At 46.5% G+C, this 22,890-nt stretch overlaps 1 protein-coding gene across 2 annotated transcripts; it reads left to right on the top strand.

Annotated features, from left to right (window-relative positions):
- Positions 1-11,411, top strand: LOC129547301 (cell adhesion molecule CEACAM7-like). 2 transcript variants are annotated; one of them, XM_088830908.1, is made up of 8 exons: positions 1-223; positions 1,218-1,577; positions 2,868-3,146; positions 4,900-5,020; positions 5,692-5,744; positions 6,043-6,074; positions 6,496-6,537; positions 11,369-11,411. In XM_088830908.1, the coding sequence occupies exons 1-8, from the start codon at positions 160-162 to the stop codon at positions 11,381-11,383; spliced, it is 966 nt and encodes a 321-aa protein (XP_088687034.1). In that variant the 5' UTR covers positions 1-159; the 3' UTR covers positions 11,384-11,411. The 2 variants fall into 2 exon arrangements, with proteins under 2 accessions (XP_088687034.1, XP_055269168.2); XM_055413193.2 differs by lacking the exon at positions 11,369-11,411 and adding an exon at positions 6,774-8,151.
- Positions 11,412-22,890: the final 11,479 nt, after the last annotated feature.

A 22,890-nucleotide genomic window follows, 5' to 3' on the forward strand; every position in this document is an offset into this window, starting at 1 on the left:
CCCCGGGCCAGGTGACCCAGAGAAGTGCTCCTGCCCCCGGGGCAGGCCCAGCACAGAGCGGGAAGGACAGCACAGCTCACACAAGGACTGCAGTGCTCGTGAGCATTTCTGGACCAGAAGTTCTCCTCAGACAGAGGGACACAGCAGACAGCAGGCACCATGCAGCCCCCGTCAGGCCCTGAAAGCAGGAGGCACGTCCCCTGGAACAGGCTCCTCCTGGCAGGTGAGAGGGGACAATTTTAGGGAGTGGGCCGAGAACAAGAGACTGGCTGGTCCCTGCGGGAGACAGGGCTCTGCGGGGACAGAGGGCTTCTGTTCAGACCCGAGGGCAGAGGACAGGGGAGCAGGGGAGGGCGGGGGGCTCAGCCACAGGGGACGCTCCATGAACTAGAGCTGGTGAGGGGCGGGGAGACCTCAACTGCTGTAGGTTTTATGAGTTATTCTTCACGGAGCAGTAATTGTTGAAAACTGATGACAATAATAACAATTTATTGTGTCACTACAGAAAAAGACATAACCAGGACAGCAAACGTTGTCCTTACCCAGCACCCTAAGAAACTAACACCAGGCTACAGAATTCCAGGGAACACTCCTTCCTTCATGCCCAGGTATTAATATCTGGAGCCTGGTCCTGGCCCTGGGTTATAACCAGGATCAGACAAGCCCCTGACCTCACGGAGCTCTCGCTCTGTGGGAAGGAAGACAGACAAGCAGAGAGATCTAGAATGTGCTGTCAGGTGTCATGCAGGAAATGGAGCAGGGAAAGGTTAGCAAGTGAACACGGAGGGTCTTTAGAGCAGCTGGTCAGGGGGCGAGGCAGCTCCCAAGAGGCCCCTGAGTGTGAGCAGGCGTGTGAGGGCAGCAAGGGAGTGAGCCAGGGCACAGCTGGGGAAACAGGAAAAAACGAGCCCAGAGGCGCTGAAGTGATGGGGGTCATGCTGCTGACCTTGAACCAGTAGGACACACAAACACACACACATACACTCACACACACATACACTCACACACACATACACTCACACACATACACACGAGTGTGCACACACACTCACACACACGTGCATGCACACACACACACTGTCTCACACACACACACACACACACACACTCACACACCGAGGCTGAGGGAGGAAGAGACCTGCTCGGGACCCAGGGCGCCATGTTCCCCTCCCCGACACTGGTCAGATATTAACTGGTTTCTCTCTCTTCCCTCCTAGTCTCACTCTTAACTTTCTGGCCCTCGCCCACCACTGCACGCCTCACTGTTGAAACAGTGCCCCCCCTTGCTGCAGAAGGGAACGATGTTCTTCTACTTGCCCGCAACATGCCAGAGAATCCTCTAGGCTATGCCTGGCACAGAGGAGAAAGGGTAGACAGCAGCCAGCTAATCACATCATACAGAGTAGACACTAATGTAACTGCCAAAGGGCCTGCACACAGCGGTCGGGAGACAGTTTACCCCAACGGAACCCTGCTGATCCAGAACATCACCCAGAAAGACACAGGATTCCATACGCTGCTCGTTTCAAAGGTTGATTTACAGACAGAAGGACAGATTGGACACCTCTGCATATACAGTGAGTGCTTCCTCTCTCATCTCGGGGTATGGGGTGGGAAAGTGAAAGTGAAAGTTGCTCAGTCATGTCCAACTCTTTGTGACCCCATGGACATACAGTCCATGAAATTCGCCAGGCCAGAATACTGGAGTGGGTAGCCTTTCACTTCTCCAGCAGATCTTCCAAACCCAGGAATCAAACCCAGGTCTCCTGCATTGTAGGCAGATTCTTTACCAGCTGAGCCACCAGGGAAGCCCAAGAATATTAGAGTGGGTAGCCTATCCCTTCTCCCGCAGATCTTTCTGATCCAGGAATCGAACCGGGGTCTCCCGCATTGCGAGTGGATTCTTTACCAGCTGAGCTATGCATCACTGACAGACCCGGATGGTGCCTCCATCCCCCTCTGCATTATGTCCCGTGTTGGGGTTTGAACATTCAGTGCAGGACGCACACTGTGGAGACAAACTCCAAAGGGTCAGAAGTGCTTTCCAGGAAGCCGGACCCTGCAGACACTGTGTAGAGGGAAGGACAGTCTGATGGAGGGACTCAGCAGAGGGAGAGCACTCTCAGTCCAGCCCCCTGGGTCCCGCCCCGTGACCATGACCCTGAGGAAGACCCTGCAGGACTCAGGGAAGACCCTGGCTTGAGGGCCCCCAGGGATCCTCACAGAGAAGCTCAGCCCCAGGAAGCCCCTCCCAGACCCGGTCCCAGGGCTCCTGCCTCCAGTGACACTGGGAAGCCTGTGCCAGATCCCTAGGCTCCTGAGCTGGTCACCAGCCAGGGCTCAGCCCTGAGAGCCACATCCCCGAAGGGGTGCAACCTGATCCTGCTTCTGAGATTCAGCATAGAGAGCACACAGGTACAAGGTCCCCAGGAGGTCAGTCAGCTGCCCTGGGAGACTTGGAGACTCCAGAGAAATCTCAGCACCCCCAGGGAGGAACAGAGAGGAGAAGAAGCTCCGGGCAGCTCCTCATCCCCTGGGGTGCAGCCCAGGGAACGCTCTCATGAGGCTGGTTGATGAAACCAGAACAGACCCCAGGTGGTCTCCGATTCCCACCCACTTCTGCCACCACTAAACGCTGTTGCACAGTCAACCTCCGAGGAAGCCTGTGCTTCTCCCAGACACAGAGCAGGTGGCCTCACACTCTCTGAGCTCAGATCCCCATGCATTTGTCTCGTGATACACAGACCTGCCTTATTCTTTAAGGGCTCAGTCTGGCTGAGAGGAGAAAGACAGCAACCCTGATTGAAAATGCTTTTAGAGGAACCCAAGATATAAAAGGGGCAACGTTCTCTCTGTTACCTGCACAGCGGTGCTACCCACACCAGTCATCACCAGCAACAACTCCCGCCCCTGGGAGCACGAGGACACTGTGGTGTTAACGTGTGGAGCTGAGACCCGGAACACCTCCTACACCTGGTGGATCAACAATCAGAGCCTCCCCAACAGCACCAGGCTGGAACTGTCCAAGGACAAGAGGACTCTCACTGTGTTCACCGTGACAAGGAATGACACAGGACCCTATGTGTGTGAAGCCCGGAACCCAGTGAGTGTCAGCCGTAGTGACCCGTTCACCCTGAATGTCCCCTGTGAGTAACCTCTGTTCCTACATGGTCCGGGCCTCCTGGCTGAATCTACAGGGCCAGAAGCCAGGCCGTACCCATCCCTCTCAGGTCCAAGTGCATGGACCCTCACCTTTGGACGCCCAGGCTGGCCATGACTTCCTGTCCCAGGCAAGCCCAGGCAGGCTCAGCCTTGAGCCAAGATTGGGAGGGGACGGACTGCTCTGTCTTGAGAGGCTCAGGGCCACCAGCCTGTGATGGGAGAAACAGGTTAATGTCTCAAACTCAGGATGACTGAACATGCCAGGTAATGGTTGAGACTTTCTACAACAAGGATGCTGTGGCCCTAATACAGACCAGGAATTTCCCTTCCCTCTGATTGCACCACGTGTGGCTTTATGCTCTTTGCTTCAGATGGCCCAGACACCCCCATCACTTCCCATCAGGCTCCTGTTACCATCCAGAGGCAAACCTCAGCCTTTCCCACCACACCGCCTCTAACCCCAGCCACACTGTGTCCCTGGCTTATCACCAGGAGGCCCCCACAATCCATACAGGAGCTCTTTATCCCCAACATCACTGCAGATAAGAGTAGATCCTATAACTGCCTTGTCCATAACTTCATCACTGGTCGCAGTAAAACCACAGTCAAGGCTATCACAGTCTCTGGTAAGTGGCCCCTGGCCCATCAGTACCAAGATTTGTGGTAGAGCCTGTAGTTTTTCAGAAAAGAATCTGAAAGAAGTTACCTCCCAACTTCCCAGAAGTTACAAGCAAATTCCGAATCAGCCCCTGAACCCTCCCGCTACATCTCAGCAGACCCTTCTTCCTCCTGCGGTCTGATTTCTCCTGGCAGACCTTGGGTCCAGCCTGGAATGTGGGGAGGGGATTCTCTCAGGCCCTGACAGCCTCATGTAGGGGAGATAGGAAACCAAGGAGGGTCCCCAGGGTCAAGTGCCTTTGTTGTTGTTGAATTGAAGAAATGGATAGTAATCTCTTACCAGATGAGATATGCCATGTGCTCCGTCACTCAGTCGTGTCCGACTCTTTGCAACCTCATGGACTGTAGCCCACCAGCCTCCTCTGTCCATGGATTTTCCAGGGAAGAATGCTGAAATGAATTGCCATTCCCTTCTCCAGGGGATCTTTCCCAACCCAGGGATCAAACCCAGGTCTCCTGAATTGCACGCAGATTCTTTACCGTCTGAGCCATCAGGGAAGCCCAGTTCTATGAACTCCATTGATTTATTTAAGCACCATGGGTCTCAGATGTACACACACACAGCAAGGATGATACCCCCTCCATCATGGGGAGGGAAGGATCAGAACAGGTGAACGGAAAGGATTTTCCCACAGTGCCCGCCAAACAGAATGAACTGGAGACAGTCGGCTAATGCTATTATTCCTGAGCAGGAGTTGAGCAGACCTTCCCTCTAAGACTGACAATAGGGATGGGAAGGAAAAGCAAGGGGAGGGGCATAGTGTAAAAGGAAAGAGTCCTTACCAGGAACGTGAATAGGACATGAAGCTGGCTGCAGTGAGAGAATGTCGAGTTAGAGGAAGTCCGAGGTTTCAAATGTGATTTAAAAAACAGAACGGCAACCACCTGCAGCAGGAGAGTTGGGAAGACACTGTGATGACAAAACACACAACTGCACACAGACCTCATCAGAGCATTTCCTTCCTCCCTAACCAGGCCCTCTCCCCTGTAAGACTTCTTGTGGTTTTCCTGGTCAGGTGAACTCAAGCCTTCATCTCCCCATCTATGTTCTCCTTTCAGGCCAAGAAAACAGCCCAGCCCTCAATAGGGAGATCGTTATCGTCATCATGATTGGGGTCCTGGTTAGGTTGGCACTGGCGACCACTCTGGGGTGTTTTGTTCTCCTCAGGATGACTAGAAGGTACAAATGGCAATGCCCGATGCTACTTGCTGTCCTCTGAGGACCTGACCCTTCCACTCAAAGCCTTTGGTTTGATTCCTTTACTGGGTCCATTGTCCCTTTTCAAGTCACTTTCTCCTGGACTGCCACTGACCTGTACGTCCTTCCTCTCTGAGCCCAGGGTGGATGTGGCTCCTTAAGGACTTTCCCTAGCTCCTCTCTGCTGGGCCCTCTCCCCCTAAACAGCATTGGTGGAGAATGGAGGTCTCTCATTCCCTAATTGGGCTTCCCTGGTGGCTCAGTAGTAACAAGTCCACTTGCAATGCAGGAGACGAAGAAGATGCAGGTTTGATCCCTGAGTCGGGAAGATTCCCCTGGAGGAGGAAATGGCAACCCGCTCCAGTATTCTTGCCTGGAGAACCCCATGGACAGAGAAGCCTGGAGAGATTCCCCTGGAGAAGGAAATGGCAACCCGCTCCAGTATTCTTGCCTGGAGAACCCCATGGACAGAGAAGCCTGGAGAGCCACAGTCCACAAGATCCCAAAGAGTTGGACGCGACTGTGCCTCTGACCACATACGTACACACTCCCTGTTTAGAAAAGGGAACCCTCCTTGTTCCCTGTTTCGACACCAAAACTGTGACCTCCTCCTGCCTCCTGCAACCCTCAAAAATAATCTTGACCTTTCCTAGGTCCAGTGGCCAGAATGACCTCAGAGAGCACCAGCCTCCAGCAACCACCCTGGGTGAGTGTCTTCTCAGCCCGGGAGCAGCTGGGACACCCTGGTCCTATCCTCCAGTGTCTGCTCCAGCCAACCACCCCCCTGGGGCTTCATCACAGGGGATCCCCACTGACTGGTCTGCTAGATGTATGAGTTCTGAGTCATGGGTCACCTCACTGGACCCTAAATGCCCAGAAGGTCTCTCCCTGGGTGATGCCACTTCTCCCATGGTTCTCTGGAAGCTGAGGACTCCCAGCCTCTCATGGGAGGATGGGCTGAACTTCCTCACACCCCTGGTGCTAACTGCTGTCTCTGCTCCTAGGACATGGTCCCTCTGGCAGCTCTGTCTCCCTGGTAAGCAAATTCTTTCCTTGTCTCTTCTGCCTGTGGTCCCAGCTGTGCAGACTCAGGGTAGTGGGACTGTCCAACATTTCACAGTACAGACACCCCTCACTCCAGGGTAGCCAGCAACGTGAACGCCATCCTGGTCATGACTGGGACTCACTTCATGGGCAGGACACCCCCACGCCCTGCACTGAGCCTACCTGGTCCCTTCACAGTTAACCCTGGAGTCCAGCCAGGAATAGAGTGGGCACTAGGAGCTTCAGACAGGGGTCTCAGGCTATCGAGGGTGGGGCATGCAGCCCAGATGGGGACTGAAGTGAGGGCTTCAGGCTTGGAGGTGGCTGCTTGGGACGCAGGCAGGGCTAGTCACTTCTGAGGAGAAATGACTCTCTTCCCTGTCCCCCTGACACCCACTTTCTCCCTTGCCCAGGCCTCCCTACCCAGCCCCAGGCCAGCTGTTCCCATCTATGAGGTGAGTGTTGGGGATGAATAGTCTGATCCTGCACTTCTAAGGGTACTTTCTTGAGATCAAGGAAACAGCAGCAAAAATGGGAAAATGGATGAAGTAGAGCAATGCATCTGGAGCCAGAAGGCCTCTAGCATAGCCGGGCCCCCCACAAAGCAGCCCTGTGGACCCCGGGCCAGGGAGATTCTGGGGCCTGTTCTGAGAAGTTTATAGAGCCTCAAAGGCCTCTTCTTTCTTTACAGGAATTACTCTATCCCAACACAGATATCTACTGCCAGATCAATCCCAAAGTAGATGTGGTTTCTTAGTTTGGTCCAGGAACTTCCCCTTAAGGGCTGTGGAGAAGAGCCCACCTGAGACCCCAGAGTCTGAGTGAGGTCAGACACCTGAAGCAGAGAAACAGCTGTGACCTCTGAAGATACTAGGGGGCCTGGGCTCAGCCTTCGTGTTCCTCCTGGCCTTCTGGAGGCCCTGACAAGGCTGCCCTGAGCCCTGGGTGGATGGAGACAAGGACTTCCATTCCCCGAGGAACTGAGGGCTTCCAAAGAAAGTGGCGGGGCCTGTGACCCGCTTGGACCACCTGAGAGCTCTGAATAAAGAGCACTTTCCTCTCGTTTGCTCTTTTTGCCCACATGGGCTCCCCCCACCTGAAACTCACCCAGGTTCTACAGTAGCGGGACAGACTGTCTCCTCAATGTGGCCCGCAGGCCTCCTCCCACCTGGGCTCGTCTGCAGCCCCCTCCACACACCTGAAGTGCTGAGGTCACCTGGGAAGGGTGATCTTCCCATGTAAGTTCACACGGGTCACTTTACCCACGTTCACCCAAACAACAGTGGTCTGTGCACTAAGGCACAGAGCCCAGAGATCAGGAGGATGTTCGGCCATTGCCTGAGTGTTGCTTGTTATGAGATAAGAGACAGTTACAAAACCTGCTAAGTTTCACATCATGATTTGGCTCTAAGATACTGCTTATCTCATATGCACACAATGTTGGGTTAGAGAAGGTGACACCTCTGGTTGTTTCCTGTTGCTGCAGTAGCAACTTATCACAAACCTGTGGTATAAAACAACACAAATCAAGATGTCAACACAGCTCTGTTCTTTCTGGATGGTCTAGGAGAGAGTTTGTTTCCTTGCCTTTCCAAGCTGTGAGAGGCTACCTGTTTTCCTTGGCTTGTGGCGCCTTCCTCCATCTTCAAAAGTCAGCATGGAGTATCTTAAAGAAATTCCCTGTTTCCATCATCACATCTCTTTCTCTGGCTCTGCCTCTCCTGCCTTCCTTTTTCTTTTTAAGGTCCACCCTTGTGATTATATTGGGCCCAGTCAGATAACTCACCATAATCTCCTAATCACATGATCCTTAATTTATAAATTCCCTATATCTTAGGACATCTGCAGAGATTCTGGGTATTAAGATGTGGACAGGGACTTCCCTGTTGGTCCAGTTGATTTAGAATCTGCCTTGCAATGCAAAGGACATGTTCAAGCCCTGGGCAGGAAACTTAAGGTCCCACTTAAGCCACCTAAACCTGCATGCCCCAACTATTGAACCCACACACCACAACTAGAGAGTCTGTGCACTGCAACAAAAGATCCTGCGTGTCGCAACTAAGACTCAATGCAGCCAGATAAATCAATAAAATGTTTAAAAATATGTGGTCAGCTTTGAGGGGCCGTTATTCTCTCTATCACATCTCTCAAGGCTGTGGTCATCATCTTCTCTCACTGCAAACTACTCATAGTGGTTTAGTCACTAAGTTGTGTCTGACTCTTGCGACCCCATGGACTGGGAACCTACCAGGCTCCTCTGACCATGGGATTCTCCAGGCAAGAATACTGGAGCAGGTTGCCATTTCCTTTTCCAGGGGAGTCTTCCCAACCCAGGAATTGAACCTGGGTCTCCTGCATTGCAGGGAGATTCTTTACCGACTGAGCTACAAAACTACTACTCATGGGCAATCTGGAATTGGCCTTCCTGACTGTGGGGTTAGTTCCTGGTTTGATGTGCACAGCACCCTCACTGTCCTTTAGCCATGGAGACAGAAGCCAGTCAACACTCCCTGAAGCCCTCTCCACCTCTTCCTTGTTAGAACGCTGTGTTAAGAATGTAAAGAAAACAGATGCAGCTCCTTTGGGTAGCTAGTGTTGGTCAGCACCATGGACAGGGTCTTCACTGTGCTCATCCCAGGGGCTGCACAGAAAGGACCCAATGAAAAGGAACGACTAGAAATCCTGCCCATTTCTATTCTTTCTATGAGAAAGAGGCAACGAGGCAGAACATTTAAGGGATAGCGTGCTTTGCTCTAATTTATAAGTCGTGAACCTTTTGCATGTGTCTGGACAGTACTTATTGGCACATCTTTTACAACTTGCCACACTGCTGCTGATCACTGCACCCAGAGTGTCCCTGGGGAGGCTGAGAACTTACTCTGGCATCTCAGGGAATCTCCCCACCCCTGTAATCTCGCCTACAACATTAAGGGAATATTTCATGATTAACCTTCTGAACCTTGGTGCCTCACCTTGGAAACACACCCATCCATCACCCAGCCTGGGGCACCACCTGAGCACAGCCTTCTGTTCCCTGAGCCCCAGCTGACCTCCCCAGACAGCAGGCTGAGCAGAGCTCTAGGCTACTTTCCCAGCTCCTTCAGGCTGAGAGTCCTGTGCCAGGTGTCCTTCCCAGCAAAGCAAACATTTTTCCTGAGGGAACAGTGGAGCATGAAGACATATTTCCCAGGGCAGAACACCAAAGAACTGTTCCATCTGCCTGCAGCCCCCAGATGAAGAGAAAAGACTGGGACCTTCACAGTCTTCCCATCTCCTTGTTCCCATCCTCCTCACACTCACAAAACTAAATCTGACCCTCCAGACTCAGCCCTGCCCTTCTCAAGCCATCCATTCACGGAACCTAGTGTAAGGATCTTGGGTGTTCTTATTTTTATTAATTCTTTCTTCTTCTTTGAGTTGGGTTCTTTTTGCTGTCATTTTTATAGTTTCTTGTGATAGAATCTTAGATTATTAATTTAGGGTGGTGTTTCCTCTTTGCTAATATAAGCATTTTGTTACATAAGTACTCTTCTCAGCATTACATAAGCTTCATTCTACAAATGGTTGGAGGTTTTTTAATTCAGTATTTAATTCAATTCTTTTTTTTTTTAATTTCCTTTAAGACTTCATCTCTGGCCATAGATTACTCAGAAATATGTTATTTATTTTCTAAATGTTTCAGAGATTTTCTTGTTGTCTTTCTATTGCTGATTTCTACCGTGACTGTATTATTGTCAGAGAACATACTCTGTTGGATTTATTTTATTTTTATTTTTTTTTAAATTTGGTTAGATTTTAGATATGACACCAAGCCTAAGCAATGAAAGAGGATGAACTGGACATTATTCTCTTTGGCCAGTCTTTGAAAGGTCAGCTAGCAGCAAATTCTCATAGTTTTCCTTCATCAGAGAATTTCCTGATTCCCCTTTCATTCCCAAAGGAAAAATTTGCCAGGTGTAGAATTCTTAGTTGACAGTTCTTTCCTTTCAGCACTTGAAAATACGCCACTTCCTTCCATATTTTCAGGTACAAAATCTACTGTCATTTAAATTAGAGTTTCTGGATTTCCCTGGTGGTCCAGTGGTTAACAGTCTGAGTTTCCACTGCAAGGGGCAGCAGTTCAATCCCTAGTCAGGGAACTAAGATCCCCTATGCCTCATGGCCAAAAACAAAAGATCCTGAATAGGAAACGAGTTGTTTCTCTGGATTTTTTTAAATTGAAGGATAATTGCTTTATTGTATTGATTTCTGCCATGAATCAGCCATCAATTCAGTTCAGTTGCTCAGTCGTGTCTGACTCTTTGCGACCCCATGAATTGCAGCACATCAGGCCTCCCTGTCCATCACCAACTCCCAGAGTTCACCCAGACTCATATGCATCGAGTCAGTGATGCCATCCAGCCTAGGTATACCTATGTCCCCTTCCTCTTGATCCTCCCTCTCACCTCCCTCCCCAGCTCAACCCTCTAGCTTGTAAAGATATTTTTTCCTTTGTCATCAGTTTTCACAAGTTTACTATGTGTCTTAGTGTGAATTTGTTTAGATTGATCCTACTTTGAGTTCACTCAGCTTCCTGAGCCATTATTGTGTCCATTTTTTTTTCAGTCCATGTTTTCTTTTCCTCTGCTTCTGGTATTTCAATGGTACAAAAGTTAAATCTTTTTATTATTGCCCCCAAAAGCTCTGGGACTCTGTTCACACATCAAATTCTTCCACAGAATAGAAAAAGAGATACAGTTCCCAACTCATTCTGAGATTAAAACCAGAACCAAAAGGAGAACATCAGGCCAGTCACACTTATGAACAGAGATGCAAAAATCCTAAACAAGGTTTTAGCAAACCAAATCCAGCAGTATGTGAAAAAAGATGACACACCATGACTAAGTTTTGTTGGCCCCAGAAAAGTAAAGGTTATTTAACATTATAAATCTGTAAATAGAAGTGCGCAGGAGCTTCTAGGGTACAAGCAATGTTTTGTTTCCTGATCTAACTGCTAGATACATGGGTGTGTCTAATTTTTTAGAAGTTATTAAGCAATACACTTATGACTTGTACATCTCTTTGCATGTAATACATCAGTTTTTAAAGTTTTAAAAAATCTACATTATGTGCCATATTAACGTATCAAAGGGAAAACTCCTGATGATCTCAATAGATATAGAAAAATAATTTAATAATGTTTGCCATCAGCTTATATTTGCAGACTATTGCACTAGGAACACAAGGGAACCTCCTTAATCTGATTAAGAATACCTAACAACATGTACATTCTCATGTTTTTTGCAGCATTATTCACAATAGCCAAGACTTGGAAACAACCTAAGTGTCCATCAGTGGATGACTGGATAAAGATATACATATAAAGAGGATGTGAGATAGATGAAATATTATTCAGCTATGCAAAAGAAAGAAATCTTGCCATCTGCAAAAAAAAAAAAAAAAAAAGGTGGGTGGACTTTGGTGGCAGTATGTTAATTGAAAGAAGTCAGCCAGGCAAAGATACATACTACATGACAGTGGCCCCAACCTTTTTTAGCACTAGAGACTGGTTTCATGGAAGACAGTTTCTCCACAGATGGGGGCTGGGGGATCATTTCAGAATGATTCAAACACATTACATTTTGTGTGTGTGTTATTTCTATTATCACATCAACTCCACCTCAGCATCAGGCATTAAATCTCAGAGTTTGGGGGAACCATGCTATATGATATCACTTACATGTGGAGTACAAAAAAAAGACCAATGCTTAGAAACAGAAAGTAGGATGGTAATTACAAGGAGTGGAGGAGGGGCAGGGGAAATGAGGAAATGTTGCTTAAAGAGTACAAACTTCCAGTGGTAAAATAAACAGGTTCTGGGAATCTTATGTACAGCACACTGATTATAGGTAATAAAACTGTATTGTATCCTTGAAAGTGCTAGGAGAGTAGACTTTAAATGGTGTCACCACAAACAAGAAATGGTAATTATGTGATGAGAGGGATGTGTTAGCTAATGCTGTGGTAGCAATCATTTTGCAATACGCATGTGTTTCAAATCATCACAGTGTACAACCTAAATAAGTGTTGCAGGTCCATTATATGGGGCTTCCCGGTTGGCTCAGTGGTAAAGAATCCGCCTTCCAATGCAGGAGACACAAGAGACACACCTTCCATCCCTGGTCTGGGAAGATCCCCTGGAGGAGGAAATGGCAACCCACTCCAGAATTCTTGCCTGGTGAATCCCATGGATAGAGGAGTCTGGCGGGCTACAGTCCATGGGGTTGCAAAGAGTCGGCCATGACTGAGCAACTGAGCATGATGTCCGTTATATCTCAAAAAAGCTGGAAAAAAATTTTTTTAATCTATTCCCCTCAGAAAAGCAAGCAAACAAGACACAGCAACATTGTTTTCCTGAAAAATGGCAGTATTACACTGAAAATCAAGAACAACCCAAAAATGCCCAGCATTGTCACTGCTGTACTGGGATGTCCCAACCAGCACAGATCGACTGTCATTATTCACAGATGCTTTTTATCTACACAGAAACCTCTCCCCAAAACCCTGTAAACAAATTATTAGAAATAATAATATAGTCTAGCAAAGTGTCTACCTTTAAGATCAATACACTGTACAAGAATTTATTGCATTTCCACATTAGAAACAAATAGAAAATGTAACTTTAAAATGATATCATTTATAGTAATGAACACTATAGATTATTTGGAATAAATTAACAAAAGATGTGCAAAATCCTAATGCAAAAAAATTTAAGCTTCCCTGAAAAATATTAAGGGAGACCTAAATAAAGAGATGTCCCATGTTCATGGATAGAAGGGTTCAGCTTTGTAAATATATAGACTCTCCCCTAAATTAGCAGGTAGTCAATGAAATTCCAACCAAAATCCCAACAAGAATTTCTTGGAATTTGACAAGTTGGTCCAAATTTACACGGAAGTGCAAAAAGTCCAAGAATAACCAAGGTTCTCCTGAAGATGAAGAACAAGTGGGGAGGGGGAATAACTTGCCTTATCAGGTAAAATGACTTATTAAAAACTATAAATATAAATACAATGAACTGTTGGCACAAAAGTAGATAAATTGATCAATGGGAAGATAAGAATTCCAGAAATAGACTCACACAAATAGGAAACTTTGAAATACAACCAAGATGCCATTGCAGATAAATGGGGAAAGAAGGAATTATTCAATAAAAGGAGCTGGGCAATTAATTGTCTATATGAAAAAATGAAAATATCTTAAAGACACACAAAAATCAATGCTAAATAAATTAAGAACATAAATGAAAAAATCCAAACTTACTTTTTTGGAGGAAACAAAGGAGAGCATTTTTTGGATTCTGGGATAAATAAGAATCTCTTTTTTTAAAATGTTATTTCATAATGAGATAGTAAATAAGACACAGTGTGTCAATAGGGTTTTTGTGGAAGACAGTCTGAAACATGAATGGAATCAGACTGTCAAGGGCCTTACTGTCATATTAAGCATGCAGCCTTTATTTTTGTTTTAATTTTTTTGGGGGGGGGGTGTGATCCCACTCTGTGTCTTACAGGATCTTAGTTCCCTGACCAGGGATTGAACCCAGGTCCTGGCAGTGAAAGCACTGAGTCCTAACCAATGGACCATTGGGGAATCACCAAGAAGGATCTCTTAAGCAAAGCACAAAAAGAATCACCATAAAACTGGAAGGTTGATAAGTTCAACATTAAAATCCTTTTCTTCAGAAGAGACCATAAGATATAAAGACAAATCATCTGACTGACAAAGAATTAGTACATAACATATATGCATACCTAATACTTTGGCCCATCACTTCATGGGAAATAGATGGAAAAACAGTGGAAACAGTGTCAGACTTTATTTTTTTGGGCTCCAAAATTACTGCAGATGCTGATTGCAGCCATGAAATTAAAAGACGCTTACTCCTTAGAAGGAAAGTTATGACCAACCTTGATAGTATATTAAAAAGCAGAGACATTACTTTGCCAACCAAGGTCCATCTAGTCAAGGCAATGGTTTTTCCCGTGGTCATGTATGGATGTGAGAGTTGGACTGTGAAGAAAGCTGATCGCCGAAGAATCGATGCTTTTGAACTGTGGTGTTGGAGAAGACTCTTGAGAGTCCCTTATACTGCAAGGAGATCCAACCAGTCCATTCTAAAGGAGATCAATCCTGGATGTTCATTGGAGGGACTGATGCTAAAGCTGAAACTGCAATACTTTGGCCACCTCATGCGACGAGTTGACTCACTGGAAAAGACTCTGATGCTGGGAAAGGTTGGGGGCAGGAGGAGAAGGGGACGACGGAGAATGAGATGGCTGGATGGCATCACCGACTCTGTGGACATGAGTTTGAGTGTACTCCGGGAGTTGGTGATGGACAGGGAGGCCTGGCATGCTGTAATTCATGGGGTCGCGGAGAGTCGGACACGACTGAGCGACTGAACTGAACTGAACTGAACTGAATACTTTGGCCACCTCATGCGACAAGTTGACTCACTGGAAAAGACTCTGATGCTGGGAGGTATTGGGGGTGGGAGGAGATGGGGACGACGGAGAATGAGACGGCTGGATGGCATCACCGACTCGATGGACATGAGTTTGGGTGAACTCCGGGAGTTGGTGATGGACAGGGAGGCCTGGCGTGCTGTGATTCATGGGGTCGCAAAGAGTCGGACACGACTGAGCGACTGAACTGAATTGAACTGAAGGAAACCTTATGTATCCAGAAGAAAAAGTTAAATAATCGTAGAGAAAAAGAAACCAAAAAATAAAATAAATAGGCATTTTACAGACGAAGCCCAGGCAATACACATCTGAAAAAATGCTCAACCTACTTGAGAGTCCCTTAGACAGCAAGGAGATCAAACCAGTCAATCCTAAAGGAAATTAACCCTGAATATTCATTCATTGGAAGGACTGATGCTGAAGCTGAAGCTCTGATACTTTGGCCACCTGATGTAAAGAGCCAAGTCATTGGAAAAGACCCTAATGCTGGGAAAGATTGTGGGCAGGAGGAGAAGGGGATGACAGAGGATGAGATGGTTGGATGGGATCGCCAACTCAATGGACATGAATTTGAGCCAACTCAGGGAGACAGTGCAGGACCGGGAAGCCTGGCGTGCTGCAGTCCATCTGAACAATAACAGCTTAGTAATCAGGGAGATATAAATTCAGACCACAATGAGATGCCATTTTACATTCACCAGATTAGCAAAAGTTTTAAAGTTGGAAAAGTCAGAGGTCATGTGGATGAACAAGAGTTCTTTACTCTCTACCAGTAATGTATAATTGCTACAAACACTTTGGAAAACAACGTGGCATTATTTCCCAAAGCCAAACAAACCTACAGCCCAGCATTTCCACACCTGATTGTACACCCAGGAGAAACTCTTACACATAAGCACTAGGGGACATGTACAAGAACACTCACAGCAGCAGTAAGTGTCCCAAAACTGGGAGGCTGGGGAGAGGGGAAATCCAGGCATAATTGACAAGAATTATATTGTGATACAAATAGCACAACAGGAGATAATACATCAGTGAAAATGCAGGAACAAAACCACACCCTGGAACATGGATGACTGTTCGATATATGCATTTTTTAAAGTTCCAGAAAACTACATATAATAAACCATTTTACAAAAGGAAACAATTCTAACAACATTTATTTTAAATATATTATTCTTGAACTTCCCTGGTGCTCCAGTAGTTAAGAATCCATCTGCCAATACAGGAGACATAGGTTCAATCCCTGGTCCAAGAATATTCCACATACTACCGGGCAGCTAAGGCTGTGCCCATGCTCTAGGCCTGTGAGCCGCAACTACTGAGCCTGAGCACCCTACAGCCCATGCTTCACAACAAGAGAACTCACTGCAAAGAGAAGCCTACACACCGCAATTGGAGAGTAGCCCCTGCTTGTGGCAACCAGAGAAAGCCTTCACACAGCATTGAAGACCCAGTGCAGCTAAAAATTAAATAAATATTTTAAAATAAATATATATTATGCATATATGATCAAAGTATATAAAAACCCAAGCTAAGTAAAATGTAGGGTGGTTGTTACTTCATGAGAAAAGGCAAAAAGATGCGATAGGAAGCACTATATAGGTAAGATGCAAGTTCCTCTTGATAGCCTATTTCTTAGATTGAGTGATATGTTTGTGGGGTTCATTAAATCACACTCCATGGCCAATCGTCTTGTTACATATAAACTTTTGTATGTAGTAAATATGTCCCATCTCTCACAGCGTGATTGGCGCCTCCTATCCACCTAAAGATACCATCTTTAGGTATATCTTTGACTTTCCAGTTCCCTTTGAAGGTTATTGATGTTCTCAAGCCCCTTGGCTAATGAGATAAGATAATCTATGGGGGTTTCCCTGGTGACTCAGTGGTAAAGAATCTGCCTGCCAGTGCAGGAGACATAGGCTCAATCCCTGGTCCAGGAAGATCTCACATGCCACAGAGCAACTAAGCCCGTGAGCCACAACTACTGAGCCTGTGCTCTAGAGCCCAGGAGCTGCAACTACTGAGCCTGCTTGCTGCAACAATGGAAGCCTGCAAACCCTAGAGCCCATGCTCTGCAACAGGAAAGTAACCCCTGCTCACCACAACTAGAGAAAATCCCAGGCAGCAACAAAGACCCAGCACAGCCAAAAATAAAATAAAATCATTTTTAGAAAGAGAGAATGCCTTGGCCATATGTGTGTATAAAAATACACACATATGCCTTGGCCCACCCACGCCCTGGCTCAGCCCTCTAAAATGATCTACTAGCTCAGCTGATTAGAAGTACAGACTAGGAGAAGCCCAGTGATAAATTTCACCTCGCAGCCTCTTGCCACAGGCGTTCTCTGGTCTCCATTCAGACCTGACCCACTTCCCATGACCTCCTTTGGCTCCCCAACCACCCTTCCAAAACTCATCTATAGTAATCAAGGTCCTCATGACAGTCCAACTTCTAAGATCAATGGCAGGCACTTCAGATCTCACTTGTCCAAGTCATTAACAGAGGATGGATTTGAGGCCTCAGGTAGTTAAACCTATTTGTTCCACTGCAAAATGGAAACACAGAAGTGACAATATCTTCTTCATAGTATTATACTAAGAATGAATGAAGTAAGGCACAGAAAATGCTTAATGCCGAAGTCTTTAACTGTGTGGATCACAACAAACTGGAAAATTCTTAAAGAGATGGGAATACCAGACCACCTGACCTGCCTCCCGAGAAATCTGTATGCAGGTCAAGAAGCAATATTTACAACCGGACATGGAACAACAGACTAGTTCCAAATTGGGAAAGGAGTATGTCAAGATTGTATATTGTCACCCTGCTTATTTAACTTATATGCAGAGTATACCACGTGAAATGCTGGGCTGAATGAAGCACAAGCTGGAATCAAGATTGCCAGGAGAAATATCAGTAACCTCAGATACACAGATGACACCACCCTTTTGGCATAAAGCAAATAAGAACTAAAAAGTCTCTCAGTAAAAGTGAAAGAGGAGAGGGAAAAAGTTGGCTTAAAACTCAACATTCAAAAAACTAAGATCATGGCATCTGGTCCCATCACTTCATGGCAAATAGATGGGGAAACAATGGAAACAGTGACAGACTTTATTTTGGGGGGGGGGCTCCAAAATCACTGCAGATGGTGACTGCAGCCAGGAAATTAAAAGACACTTGCTCCTTTGAAGAGCAAGTGTCCAACCTAGACAGCATATTAAAAAGCAGAGACATCACTTTGCCAACAAAGGTCCATCTCGTCAAGGCTATGGTTTTTCCAGTAGCCATGTATGAATGTGAGAGTTGGGCTATAAAGAAAGCTGAGCACCGAAGAACTGATGCTTTTGAACTGTGTTGCTGCAGAAGACTCTTGAGAGTCCCTTGGACTGCAAGGAGATCCAACCAGTCCATCCTAAAGGAAATCAGTCCTGAATATTCATTGGAAGGACTGATGCTGAATCTGAAACTCCAATACATTAGCCACTGGATGCGAAGTGAAGTGAAGTGAAGTTGCTCAGTCATGTCCGACTCTTTGCGATCCCATGGACTGTAGTCTACCAGGCTTCTCTGTCCATAGGATTTTCCAAGCAAGAGTACTGAAGTGGGTTGCCATTTCCTTCTCCAACTTGATGCAAAGAACTAATCTGAAAAGACCCTGATCCTGGGAAAGATTGAAGGCAGGAGGAGAAGGGGACAACAGAGGACGAGATGGTTGGATGGCATCACTGATTCTATGGACATGAGTTTGAGCAAGCTCAGGGAATTGGTGATGGACAGGAAAGCCTGGAGTGCTGCCGTCTATGGGGTCGCAAAGAATCGGATATGACTGAGCAACTGAACTGAACAGTAAAAGTACCCTAAGTGAAGTGTCTACCTCCCCACCTCATAACAGAGTGCAGAGAGTTAAACTGAGATTCCACAGGTAAATAGCCTAGCACAGAGTCTCCCATCACTATTCCTTACATGTTCTCAGTCACATCTGTGACCCTATGGACGGCAGCCCCTCCAGGCTCCTCTGTCTATGGAATTTTCCAGGCAAGAATACTGGAGCAGGTAGCCATTTCCTCCTCCAGGGGATCTATCTGACCCAGGAATCGAGTCTGCATCTCCTGTGTCTCCAGCATTTCAAACGGACTCTTTACCACTGAACTTCCTCGGACACCCCCTTCCTTATCTACAAAACCCTATTTTGAAGGCCCGAAGTTGCAGGGTCTGGTGTATCTGCCGCCCCCTTATAGCCAGAAAGGGAGTTACATGGTCCTCTCCGAGGAGCCTACAACCTGAACTTTAGGTGAAAACTAGCCACCCCCAGCACTCCTTCCTATCTGCCAGCTTGCACACACAAAAAGCAACTAGTTGGCAGAGGAAGTCTTCCCAGATCTCCAAATGTCTCAACAAAATCCCCTCAGTAGGGACAGAGATCTTCACAGGAGGTAAGAAGGATTCTACACTGGACAGGTCATTTAACCTTCCAGAGCTAGTTTCTTCTTTGCAAAATGGGGATAAAACCGATCTCACTGGGCTCTTATGAGAGTTGAATGAAATCCTGTATTTAAAACCCTAGCCTCAGATAAAACTCTAATTCAAAAAGATACATGTACCCCTATGTTCATACCAGCATTATTTACAATAGCCAGGACATGGAAACAACCTAAATGTCCATCAAAGATAAATGGATAAACATGGTGAGGCTAGAGGTAAAGAACCCACCTGTGAGAGCAGGAGACACCGTAGGAGACGCAAGTTCGATCCCTGGCTCAGGAAGTTCCCTGGAGGAGGGCATGGCAACCCACTCCAGTATTCTTGCCTGGAGAATCTCACGGACAGAGGAGCCTGGTGGGCTATAGTTCATAGGATCAAAAAGAATTGGACATGACTGAAGAGACTCAGCACAGCACAGCACAGTGTTACATATGGAATACTCCTCAGCCACAAAAAAGAAGGAAATAATGCCATCTGCAGCAATGTGGATGCAACTGGAAATTAGCAGACTAAGTGAAGTAAATCAGAAAGAGAAAGACAAATACCATATGGTATCACTTTTATGTGGAAGTTAAAACATGACACAAATGAACCTATCTATGAAACAGACTATAGGTAACAGACTGGTGGTTGCTGAGGGGGAAGGGGTTAGGGGAGGAATGGAGTGGGAGGTTGGGGTTCGCTGATGCAAACTTTATTACACAGAATGGATAAATAACAAGGTACTGCAAGGAGATCCAACCAGGCCATTCTAGAGGAGATCAATCCTGGGTGTTCATTGGAAGGACTGATGCTAAAGCTGAAACTCCAATACTTTGGCCACCTCATGCGACGAGTTGACTCACTGGAAAAGACTCTGATGCTGGGAAAGGTTGGGGGCGGGAGGAGACGGGGACAACAGAGAATGAGATGGCTGGATGGCATCACCGACTCTGTAGACATGAGTTTGAGTGAACTCCGGGAGTTGGTGATGGACAGGGAGGCATGGCGTGCTGTGATTCATGGGGTCGCGGAGAGTCGGACACGACTGAGCGACTGAACTGACTGACTGACTGACTATATAGAACACAGACCCATGTTCAATATCCTATGATAGACCAGAATGCAAAAGAATATTTTAAGAAGAATGTATATATACATATATATATACATATGCATATATGTGTGTGTGCTAAGTCGCTTCTGTCATGTCCAACTCTTTGCGACTCCATGGACTGTAGTCTGTAGCCTGCCAGGCTCCTCTGTCCATGGGATTCTCTAGGCAACAGTACTGGAGTGGGTTGCTGTTTCCTCCTCAGGGCATCTTTCCAACCCAGGGACTGAACCCGTGTCTCTTACCTCTCTTACACTGGCAGGTGGGTTCTTTACCACTAGAGCCACCCGGGAAGCTATGTGTAAATCAATCACTTTGCTGTACAGCAGTAACTAACACAAGATTGTAAACCAACTTTACTTCAATTTAAAAAGAAAAAAGGCAAAAAATAAAAAATAAAAATACTGCATGATATCACTTGTGAAATTCTAAAACTAGTTGAACTTGTAGAAACAGAGATTCAAAAAGTGGTTGCCAGGGGCTAGGGTTGGAGGAAATAGGGAAAAGTTGGTAAAAGAGTACAAACTTTCAGTTATACGATGAATAGGGTCTGAGGATATATAATATGTTGACTATTGCTGATAATACTGTATTGTATAATTGCAATTTGCTAAGAGAATAGAGGGGCTTCCCAGGTGGTGCTAGCGGTAAAGAACCCATCTGCCAAAACAAGGGACATAAGAGATACAGGTTCGACACCTGGGTTGGGAAGATCCCCTGGAGGAGGGCATGGCAACCCACTCCAGTATTCTTGCTTGGAGAATCCCAGGGACAGAGGAGCCTGGCGGGCTATGGTCCATAGAATCACAAAGACTCGGACACAACTGAAGCAGATTAGCGTGTATGCACACAAGAGAGTAGAACTTGTATTCTCACCAGAAAAAGAAAAAAGGTACCTATGTAAGGTGGAGAATAAATGTGTTAGTTAACACAATGGCAGGAGTCCTTTTACGATACATATGTATATCAGATCTTCATGTTGCACACTTTAAATATATTGCAATTTTTTCAATTACACCTCACTAAAACTAGAAAAAAAGTGACCTTGCAGCATGAGTTTAACTGGCTCAAAACATATCTCACCCATGTCCCACACACCCTTTGTATACAAGTCCATTTTAATAAATTTTTTGCATCAAAAGAAACCCTAGCAGAAACTAACACAATATCTGACTCATACCCAATAGACTGTATTTAAAAATCACCCTGAAAGCTGCAGTTTGAATTCATAAAGACTTCATTTTATTGTCTTTAATGGAAACAAGTCTTTATTAAGTCACTTATAATATCAGAAAAATTAAACTCTTAAAATTATCTTTATAATAAATTCATATCCGTGCTATCTTTTTTAAATTTTTAAATATTTATTTATTTGGCTTCCTCAGTCTTCCCTGGTGTTGTTGTTCAGTCGCCCAGTCATGTCCGAGTCTTTGCGACCCCATGGACTGCTGCATGCCAGACCTCTCTGCCCCTCACCATCTCCCAAAGTTTGCCCAATTCATGTCCATTGCATCAGTGATGGCTCAGCAGTAAAGAGCCATTGAGTGGCTTCCCCGATGGCTCAGTGGTAAAGAATCTGCCTGCTGCCAATGCAGGAAACGTGCGTTCTATCCCTGGATCAGGAAGGTCCCCTGGAGAAGGAAATGGCAGTCCACTCCAGTATTCTTGCCTGGGGAGTCCCATGGACGGCAAGCTTGGCAGGCTACAGTCCATGTGTCCAGAGCTGGGCACGACTGAAGCAGCTTAGCAGCACTCACCCCTCTGGTCTTAGTTATGGCACACAAGCTCCGGAGCTCGTGGGCAGGAGTTATGGCATGTGGGCTTAGTTGCTTCCTGGCCTGTGGGAATCTTAGTTCCCCCACCAGGGGTTGAACCCATGTTCCCTGCATTGCTAGGTGGATTCTTAACCACTGCACCAGGGAAGTCCCTTTCTTAAAAATGATATTTCCTTTTTAAAAAATATTTGGCTGCATCAGGTCTTAGTTGTGGCCTGTGGGATCTAGTTCCCTGACCAAGGATTGAACCCAGGCCCTGCTTTGGGAGCATAGCGTCTTAGCCACTGGACCAACAGGAAGTCCTTGGCCATCTTAAGTCAAAGGCCCTTTATCATAAAATATGTAGTTTTAAACTTTACTCAAATTGAATCTATAATCCCTATGACTTCCCTACAGGGCCTTCATTTTAAATTCTTATCTGGCTGCGCCGGGTTTAGTTGCAGCACACTAGATCCTCAGTTTTCATTGCGGCTTGTGGGATCTTTAGTAGCAACATGTGAACTCTTAATGGCGGCCTGTAGGATCCAGTCCCCCGACCAGGAATCGAACCCAGACCTCTGCATTGTGAACAGTGTCTCAGCCAGCGGACTGCCGGGGAGGTCCCAAGCCTTAATTTTAAAGGGGAGGAAGTGGAGGCCCAGAAAATGGAGGAGATTTGGCCAGGATCTCAACGTCAATGGCTGAACCCAAGCTAGAACTAATGCTCCCACGAGGAAAGGCGGAGCGTTTGGGTTCCTCCAGCATGCTGGCCATGATTCTGTCACTTTGCCAATGATCCTCCTCCCAGGGCACCCTGCGCACTTCACAGTGAGCACTGCACATTGCCTGTCCCTCCCCAATGCTTGCCACCCCTCTTCAGCTCTTTCACAACCCCACAACCCTCATGGACCACAAGACAAGGCAGAAATGCAACTCTGTAACTGTATTTGACTCTGTGAAAAGGGAGG

This window comes from Moschus berezovskii, chromosome 22 (genome assembly GCF_049115385.1).
Source record: "Moschus berezovskii isolate FMDL1 chromosome 22, NW_MosBer_1.0, whole genome shotgun sequence".
NCBI classification, from domain to species: domain Eukaryota; kingdom Metazoa; phylum Chordata; class Mammalia; order Artiodactyla; family Moschidae; genus Moschus; species Moschus berezovskii.

What these genes read in the sequence shown, in the direction of transcription:
- LOC129547301 (XM_055413193.2), top strand. Translation starts at nt 160, where the DNA reads ATGCAGCCCCCGTCAGGCCCTGAAAGCAGGAGGCACGTCCCCTGGAAC. An exon ending in GAACAGGCTCCTCCTGGCAG is followed by an intron (nt 224 to 1,217) that starts GTGAGAGGGGAC and finishes CTTCCCTCCTAG; the next exon opens with TCTCACTCTTAACTTTCTGG. An exon ending in CTGGCAGCTCTGTCTCCCTG is followed by an intron (nt 6,075 to 6,495) that starts GTAAGCAAATTC and finishes TCCCTTGCCCAG; the next exon opens with GCCTCCCTACCCAGCCCCAG.